This window comes from Octopus bimaculoides, chromosome 6 (assembly GCF_001194135.2).
Source record: "Octopus bimaculoides isolate UCB-OBI-ISO-001 chromosome 6, ASM119413v2, whole genome shotgun sequence".
NCBI classification, from domain to species: Eukaryota; Metazoa; Mollusca; class Cephalopoda; order Octopoda; family Octopodidae; genus Octopus; species Octopus bimaculoides.
Window position 1 is genome coordinate 72232164 of NC_068986.1, and position 10056 is coordinate 72242219.

The 10056-nt window shown below is 33.3% G+C and overlaps 1 protein-coding gene across 3 annotated transcripts in view; it reads left to right on the forward strand.

The window, feature by feature from the left end:
• Nucleotides 1-7440, forward strand: part of LOC106873481 (zinc finger protein 85) — a 26571-nt gene extending 19131 nt beyond the window's left edge. For all 3 annotated transcript variants that reach the window (XM_014920881.2, XM_014920873.2, XM_014920869.2), the window contains one exon: nt 1806-7440. In XM_014920881.2, the coding sequence (XP_014776367.1) occupies nt 2001-2993 (993 nt within the window). In that variant the 5' untranslated portion in view covers nt 1806-2000 and the 3' untranslated portion in view covers nt 2994-7440. The remainder of the gene's footprint in view (nt 1-1805) is intronic.
• Nucleotides 7441-10056: the final 2616 nt, after the last annotated feature.

Consider the following 10056-nt stretch of genomic DNA (forward strand, 5'->3'; position numbering starts at 1 on the left):
AAGGACATAAACACACCAACACCAGTTGTCAAGTGGTGATGGAGGACACACAATGACACCAAGACACACACACACACACACACACATATATATATATATATATATATATATATATATAACAAACTTCTTTCAGTTTTTGTTTACCAAATCTATTGAGAATGCTTTGGTCAGCCTGAGGTTATAGTTGAAAACATTTGCCCATAGTGCCATGCAGTGATACTGAACCTGGAACCATGTGGTTGGGAAGCAAACTTCTTACCACACAGCCACACTTGTGCCTATGTGGTCAATATACAAGGACATATTTATTTGAAAAAAGATCAGATTGGAGCCTGGTGTAGCCACCTGGTCCACTAGTCCTCAGTCAAATCGTCCAACCCATGCTAGCATGGAAAGCAGACGTTAACGATGAGGATGATACTACTTTAGTGCTTCAGTGTAAGCCTTGTGGTTGATGCTACTCTGCTAGTTTTACATACTATTATGTTGAACTTTGTTAAGTGTTAGTGAAAGGAATCTAGTTGTTTCTTGCAATAAATAAGTCTAAAGCAAAAGTTTTTCATGGACTTCTGAAGTCCTGCTGTGGACGCCCAGTTTACTATTTTGCTTGCACAGACCTCCAGGGATCATATGGACCCTGGTTGAGAACCACTGCTGTAGATAGTTCAGAAAAAGGGAGATGATGTGTGTGTGTAGGGAATGGGTAGATAGCTAAAGGAGGAGTGTTGGGTGGGAAGACGTAGAGATGGAGGTCAGAGGTATGTAGGGATGGAGATAGTGAGCAGCAAACAAAGATAGGAGAGGAGAATCAATGGTGATATGAAGCCATGTTAAGAATAAGATATGGCAGTCATAGGATGTAGCTCTGGGGGAAAAGGTAGAGATATTTTATTTCTTTATTGCCCACAAGGGGCTAAACACAGAGGGGACAAACAAGGACAGACAAAGGGATTAAGTCAATTACATCGACCCCAGAGTGTAACTGGTACTTTATTTATCGACCCCGAAAGGATGAAAGGCAAAGACAACCTCAGCGGAATTTGAACTCAGAACGTAACGACAGATAAAATACTGCTAAGCATTTCGCCCAGCGTGCTAACGTTTCTGCCAGCTCACCGCATTAAGGTAGAGATATCTGTAGCATTAACACCTTACTTCCATAGAAATCATTTTGCTGTTTTGTATATTCTGTATGAATGGTTTTAGTAATTTAATTTTCAAGACCTTACAAACTCTCCAGTTGAGTAAGAACTGAAACTAGAGTAATTTTTTTCAAGAAATCTTTATATACATTTGTATGTTTATGTATTTGTTTTGCAAGATTCTTGATCTGAAATCGTGTGTTGAAACAGATATTATTATATTTAGGGATGGTCATATTTTACCGATTAAACACGTGCGCTTTATATATTGTTGTTATTTTTGTCACACATCCCGCGACCTCTTCTGTGACTCTCTATCCTATGTGACTCCTCTTGTTCTGCTTATTCCATTTAGGAAATGGATTGTAGGAATAGCATAAGCAGAACAAGAAGAGACATGTGGAATAGAGAGCCACTGAAGAGGCCACAAGATGTGTGATGAAAGAGCTTTGACAAAGAAACTAAAATAATAATAATAAAACTGAAATGAAGACCAAATATATAGTGTGTGTGTTTAATTGACAAAATATGACCATCCTCAAGTGTAACACTATTTCTATATATTATTTATAAAGAAAGGTTTTGAAGCTTATAACTTATTTGCTTTTGTTATTTATATTTGATTTCTGATTTGATTTTCTTTTTCTATTTTTGGTTTTTCAGATTTGAAAATTTATTGCTATATTGTCTTTATCTGACTTGGAAATGACCAACTGAATATCATATCAGGGGAATTATTCTTGTTTATTTTTATTCACATTTGGAAAATCTTAAGGCTTATGTAGTTAAACTCAAATGAAACTAGATGATTATTTTCTATTAGTGAAATTTTAAAGAAGTTTACATAATTTATTTATTATGAATAAATACATTGGTAGGGTTGATCATATGAAAAATTCAAATATGCATCAAATAGAAAAGCCATTCAAGTGCAACTTCTGTGAGAAGTCTTATTCTTGTTCAGCCCATTTACTACGGCATGTCAAAACTCACTCTGGAGAAAAATCTCACAAATGTACTATGTGTGAGAAAGCATTCTACAACTCTTGGGATCTTACCCGACACATGAAAATACACACAGGAGAGAAAAAATTTCGTTGTGAACTTTGTGATAAATCTTTTTTACGGTCTACCAGTCTTACAGAACATATGGCTGTGCACACAAAAGAAAAACCATATTCCTGTGAACTTTGCACAAAAGCTTTCTCACGCACAAGCCATTTAAATGCACATCTGAAAATACACTCTGGCATTAAAACTTTTAAATGTGATCACTGTGTGAAAGCATTTTTTAATTCCTGGGAACTTTCACGGCATGTAAAAATACACACCGGTGAAAAAAAACATATCTGTACTTTTTGTACTAAAGCTTTTACACGACCAAGTAGTTTAAAAGAACATTTAAAAATTCACACAACAGTAAAAACATTCAAATGTGTCTATTGTGTTAAATCTTTCACACGACCCAGTCGGCTTGCATCTCACTTGCGTATGCATGCTGGAATCAAACCTTATTCATGTATGCATTGCAATAAAGCTTTTTTGAACTCTTGGGATTTAACACGACATACTCGCATTCATACAGACGAAAAACTTTTCAAGTGTCAGCATTGCCAGAAAGCATTTCTCAGATCTAGCAGCCTCAAAGAACATATTAGAATACACACAGCTGAGAAACCATACAAATGTGAATGCTGTGGCAAGTGCTTCACTCGTTCTCGTGGACTTAGGGAACATTCTCGGGTACATGCAGAAGAGAAAGCAGGTTGCCAGCACTGTGGAAAAACATTTTCCTGTTCAAACCATTTATCTCAGCATTTATGTGTGCAGACCAATGGCCAGATATTTTAAATATATTGTTTCTCTTTTTATCAACTGTGTGATGAATTTTAATAGTTTTCTAACTATTAATGTGCTTTTAAGCAATCTTTTTTTATCTTAACTATTTGTGACTAATATGTTTGTCTATGTGCATGTAAAAAAAGGAAATGAAATCTCTCTCTCCTTAGGGTAATTCTGGGTTCCTTCAAATACAATTCCAACAGATACAAAATTGTTTAACATCATCAATATCATTTAAATCATACTGAATCTTGCATTGGAAATAACATTTTATGTTTAAAAGTCATTAAGTTTTTGAATTGTTATAAAAATGCTTAGTAACTTGCTCTGGTACGGTTCTTATTTTCTGAAAGAACTTTTTCTTTTCCTGTGTACTATTTAATGTTTTGAATTATTGGAAGCTACTTGATAAAACATATGTGATATGTTTGCAGAATACACCATTATTTGGCAAAATTGAATGCAAATCTATGCCAGCCATTGATATTGCTTTTAAAGATTTTGATAACAAAAAAGGTGTTTTACTATCTTCATTATTCTTGTTAACAAGAATAATGAAGATAGCAACTAAAAATGTATTATATTTCTCCATTGTGAACATTTTATATAACTGGAATTTTATTACTGATGTTTTTCTAATAATTTCAAAATATTGCACCATTTTTCTTGAGATATTTCATAATTTCATAAAATATAACCTACTATTTTAAATAATAGGTTTGTTTTCATATCTTTTTGTTACTTTTAGTATAGTATGTCCCCACTCATAATAATAGAAGTAAAAGAAAATAGAACTTGATGGAAAATTGCAAATTTAGATATTAAATTTACTTTTCTGTGTTAATCTATATTTTCTGTTTAAAAAATGAAGCATTTTTTTCTTCTTGAATTAGGAATAAAGAAAGCAAGCAGAAGTATTTAAAATATTTCTGTAAATGTGAATAAATAATAAATAAAAAATACTTTCTGTTAATTTAAAAACTGAATAGAAAGTTATGATAAATGTGAAAAACTTTCATTTCTTATGTAATAACTGCTTATGAATAAATTACATAATAACCACAAAACAGTTTTTTCATATTTAATTACTTTGTATATAAGATTTAAAATCATAATATTTTACTCGCCATAAGTTACTATGTAAACTGTATTAACAGTAACAAAATATTGAATTTTTTTTTTTTGTGTTATGTCAGCGTTTTTTCAAAATCAAATATTTTTTACATGCATTTTTTCTATGCTAGCAAAATTTAGGTTTTATAAATTTAAACATTTGCATAAATGATTGACTAAATACTTTTCTCATGCAAATTTCTAAACTCTGAAGAAAAAAAAAAATTAATTTTTACTTTCTCATGCCAAGAGTAATATTCTGTGCGGTTTACCAATATTTGTATGCTGCTTTTTGGCTTGTGATAGTTGTCTATATTTCTGTGAGTGCAGTATTGCTGAAGAGTGAAACAAACTTTATGCCTTTTCAAGTACAAATTAGAATAATTTTGAATCAAATTAAAATAATCGCAAAACAAATTAAACTAACCTTGAAGCAAGTTAGTTTTTTTTCTGATTAAGTTATGCCATTAAACAATACTTCTGATACATTAATTTAATGAGTTGTAGATTAGAATTTAATTTTCTCTGGCAGCACTTTTGGCTGAGTATCAAAACATCTTTCATAAGTGTATGGGAACCAACTGTTTTGGAAATACAAAACAGTCACTCTGACTGTGAAATGCATTTACATCAGTAAAATAATTTCTTTTATCAATCCTTATGGTGAATGTAAAACTTCACAAAGATTCTTCAACATTGTGACCATTTGTTTAACCATTTAACTAGTGACTCACTATATTCATGTTCTGTATTCTTTGTCATGGACAAACGTGATGCACAATCTCTGCAAAGCCAATTATATGCTGTTGTTTTCTTAACACCATGTGTGTAGCAGTAATAGATTTCATATCTCATTCAGTAGCAGACAGTACATGTATATAAGTTTCAAGTGAAAATTTCTTGTGTGTCCTTCAGTTGCTTGTTTCAGACCTTTTGAAATAACAGTGCTTGTAGCTGGAGACAAGCTATTGTTGCTTTGAGACTCACTATTATCATCCGTAAGTAAACGTAGCATTGTAAACTTAAGTCAAATAATGAAATGAATACAAATTTAAAATGAGTTTGAAGGTGGCCACAAATAGAATACTTTCTTACTTTTGCTGCTTATATACTGGTTCATTTTCTAACCACTCAAACTTAACCCTTGCTCTCCTCATAGTCACTTTATATAAAAAAAAGAAAGAGAAGGATCAGTGGTCCGTCTCAAACCATAGGTTCATTAAGTTAGTTTCTGTGGCATATATATTTCCCTACTGGACACCAGTCTGTCACAAGGTTACTCAATTTTGCCAGCTGAGTGGACTGGAGCTATGTGAAATGAAGTGTTTTGCTTATGAACACAGTGCAGGAATTGAAACCACAATCTTATGATCATGAGTGCAACACCCCAACCACTAAGCCACATACCACCACATACTTAGTATACCTCTTTTTTCATGTTTACTTTGTTTTCTCTAGCTGTCGTGTACTTCATCACTGATAGTCCCCTCAACTTCTGGTAATTATAATTAAATGGAATTGTTTTTCTGATCTGCCAGATTATGCATTTTTTGATTATCTTAACACACCTAAGCAAATACAGTATTTAGACCTTGCATTCTGGTATTGAAATGCTGAAGATTAACTCACATGAAGGTAATATTCCAGCATTGTTTTACCTGTGATGGCTAACACAATCTAAAGAACATTGCCAACCATTCTAAACATTCTTCAGTAGTGGGGAAAAATCACAATGTAACAAAGGTACCTGCATACTTTTTAAATAACATATTTAATTGATTGTGTGTTCAAAGCACATTTCACCAGTGAAGAATGGCCATAAAAAATAAGGATGATGGTGTGTATGTGCACACATATACAGGAGTCTTTTTTTATTTTATGTAGTGAATCAGGCAGACCCATGCACAAACTTCTCCAATGTCAGAATTCCTTTAGAGTATACAATGATTTAAATGTGAACTAGATGAAATTTCTGTATTTCATGCAGTCTTCATATGTATGTGTTTCTGATATATTTTAGACTATACTCTTAGCACTGAATTATGTATTCAAAATAGATGTATCACTTCTAAATAAATGAATTTCTTTTCAAATTATTATTATTATCATTCTTAGGGCATTGGATTGACAAAATCAATAGAACAGCGAACAAAAAGTGTTTTGATAGAGTCCTGTATCAGTCAAGTATTGGGTTCTGTGCATTTGATTAAACCTTCCTCTCAAAATTTCAGTCCTTGTGCCTATGATAGAAAACTCTCATTATCATATCATTAGAAATTATTTCTTATGAAGTGCAGTGGATCTTGCTATAACAGAGTATTTAGTTTTGTGACTTTTTGTTCTTTGAGTTAACTTTACCTTTAATCTTTATAGAATCATTAAGCTATATCTAAAAATATTTTAACCTGATCAATGAAGAAAGTGAATAAATATTTAAAGTTTCAGTTGTTTCCCATACCAAGGATCTCTAGTTCAGGCAGCAAGCACATTTTATATAATGCAAGAGGTACAGAAAAGTGTGAGCAATGAAACCTAAAGGTTTCAAAGTAATTATGATAAATATGATTTATAAATAGGATGCAGAAAGTTCAGATGAATTAAGACAATTACCTGAATTAGTAACTTCAGATATTGTTAAATTATGATTGAGTTTTGGTATGGAAATGTTCTTTTCAGTTGTTTCAATAGAACCTCATTTTTATTTTGGAGATAAGAGTAATTTCTTCTATAGCACTAAATTTCTTTGTAAGCAACTAAATGCTATAGGTAAAGCAGTTGTCAAGTGAGAAAATGTTAAATATTTAAATTAGAATGCTTTGTGTTAAAATTTACACTTAACTTTCTCCCTAGTAGCTTGTTCTGATAACTATTAGAAATAAAACTTGTAACAGATCAATATAAGCTTGGATCATCCTGAGAATGGCTCAGATTTATTTATAGATTATCTGAGTTTCATTTAGTTATTTAAACACCTTTGAGTATTTTAGATGCATGTATCATGGTTTTTAATTTCATTTTCTAAAAGTAACTCCCCATCATTATTGTTATTTCATTAAAACTTTATTTATTTTTATTTTCAATGTAAATTTGTTATTAATATATACTGGAAAGAATCACAGTGCGAGTTGGTGCTACCTTTGTTTTGATATTTTTGTCTACTTAAATCAGGCATTGTTCTTATATTCACAGATGTCAGAATTGCTATTTGAAACTATTGTGATTCAGTAAAATACTCCTCACCTATCTATGTAAAATGTCAATGTTATTTATTTTTCTAATAATCGCTTTGATATGTGTCAATAAATTGTCTCATTAAAATTGTGAAATAATTTGTAAACTCTAATTTAATTTTGTTGTTTATTATGTGAAAAATATTTTCCGTAATGCATTGTAGTTACACATCTACCTTCTATGTTTCAGTCATCAGACTGTGGCCATGCTGTGGCAACACCTTGAAGAATTTTTAGTCAAATGAATTGATCCCAGTACTTAATTTTTTTGCGAAGCCTAGTACTTAATCTATTAGTCTCTTTTGCTGAACCACTAAGTTACAGGGACATAAACACACCAGCATCAGTTGTCAAGCAGTGATGGGGGACAGACACAAAGACACATACACATATATATATATACAACAGGCTTCTTTCAGTTTCCGTCTACCAAATCCACTCAAAAGGCTTTGGTTAACCCAAGATTATAGTAAAAGACACTTGCCCAAGGTGCCACCCAGTGGAACTGAATCCAGAACCGTGTGGTTAGAAAGCAAGTTTCTTACCACACAACCACATCTGCACCTATTTTTCTAATATCTGTCCTATCAACTTACTAAAACTTTTGTTTTTGCAAAGTTTACCATAAAGCCTTCGAATTCCAAATTGTGCTTCCGTTTCTGAAGTATCAACTTCAATTCTACTAATTCAGCTACAAGAGCTAAGTTGTCAGCATACATGAGTTCCCAAGGGTAGCAAGTCTTAAATTCTTCTGTTAGTACTTCAAGAACTATCATAAATAGGAGGGAGCTGGAAACTGAGACTTGATGTACCCCTACCATCACACTAAATTTATCACTGAACTCACTGCTGATTCTCACCTTTGCTGACTGCTCCTTCATGAATAGCTTGTACAACCCTCACAAACCATTAATTTCCTTTGTAACCACACGATCGCAATGCAAATAAGTTTATCAAAGGCTTTCTGCAGATGGACAAATCCTGTATAACATAGAAGACGACTGGATGTTTCTATGAAACAATCTACTGAGGGCTACAGATCATGTCTGTGGATGGTGTGAAGTTTATTGAAGACCAAGGATGATGTAGTGGTGGAACAGTGAGGTTGACAGCCATAAAAACAAAGAGAAAGGCTTGCAAAAGATTAGAAGAATGGCGGCAACAGAGAATTATATCAAGTAATTAGAAGAGACACAACAGGTTAGGAAGAGAAGTAAAAAGTAAGAGGGTTACCAACGTTCTACTGATTGAGGACCAGAGGCATGAAGCGTATCAGAGAAATGAGACCTTGTGGACACATGGGAAATAGATTTTCTCAAATGCCCAGAAGGATCACAACAGGTAGCAGATAGCTCCTATTTCCTATGTAACCTAATTGGCAGTGGCGAAGGATGCTCTGAAAGCAGTCTCTTGAATAAGAAGCAGCTGGAAAAAGTTCAGAGAGTTATTACCTCTATTGGTAACAAGAGGCCTTTCTCTCAAAGTGAAAGGCCGATTGTATACAACTCATTCATGCACACTAACATTATGCACCCAGCAGAGCATTTTGATCTCCATTCTTTTCATATCCTCTATAATCAATACCTATGTTTTGCTATCATGCAATATCACATTTAGTACATAAGTGTCATGCAATCCACCCTAAACTTGATGACAGAATTTTTTTGTTGCCAGTTGTAATAGCACTCTGAACTTTTTCCTCTGTTCTTATACTGGCTATTATACTTTCAGAACACCTACTTCCACTACTAAGTAGACTACCTAGATAAAAGAAAGTCTCTCTCTGTCAGTTTGCTTGTGATATCACTACAATTTATGCACCTATACTTTACATATAATACGAAAGTTTCCGCATACTCTTTTTCTATTCATCTGAGGTGGCCACCTCCCAATTGGCAGAAGAATCCCATCTTTTGTGCAAACTAAAACTTTCATTATTGCTAGATTTACTTCATAGCCTCTAGATTTGAGACTTTGCTTCCACATTTGGAATTTCCTCTCCAAGTTTTCAACAGATGAGAACTAGGTCATTGGCTGGTGCCACTTAAAAAGCACTCATGCCAGTGCTACATAAGAGCACCTGTAACAGTGACTGTAAAAAGCACCCAGCACACACTGTTAAGTGGTTGGTATTAAGAAGGGCATCCAGCTGTAGAAACCATGCCACAACAGACAGTTGTAGTTTGGACAGCTCCATCTTAAACTGTTCAACTCACACCAGAATGGGGACTAGACATTAAATGATGATGATATCCTCATGGACAGCTGATCTCAAACCCCTGTTATGGTACATTGAACTATAATGAACTGGACAAGATGAGAATGAAGCCCTGATACACATTTACAAGCATACTAACTTGTCTGAACTCACTGCTAATACTTACCTTAGTGATATACAATTACAGCCATGCTACATTCTTGTCTAAATTCAATGTTTATGTTTGTTATATTTTCTCTCTACACTGCTGGAATAACTAACATACTTCATCTGCATCAAACTAGGGTGTCAAAGGAAAGCCTTCAACTGGTCAATGAATGTGAGGTATGGCAGTGTTAGTGTAACCACATATTTATTAACCATGCATAGTACAATGTATCTTTTGATCAGGTTGCTACAGATTACTTATTTCCTTTGACAACATTGAGTGCCCCAAGAGTTAGCTTACTTACATTGAATTTTTGTCATAAATGCTTGTACTTAAAATGGAAAGAAATGAAAAATCAAGAAA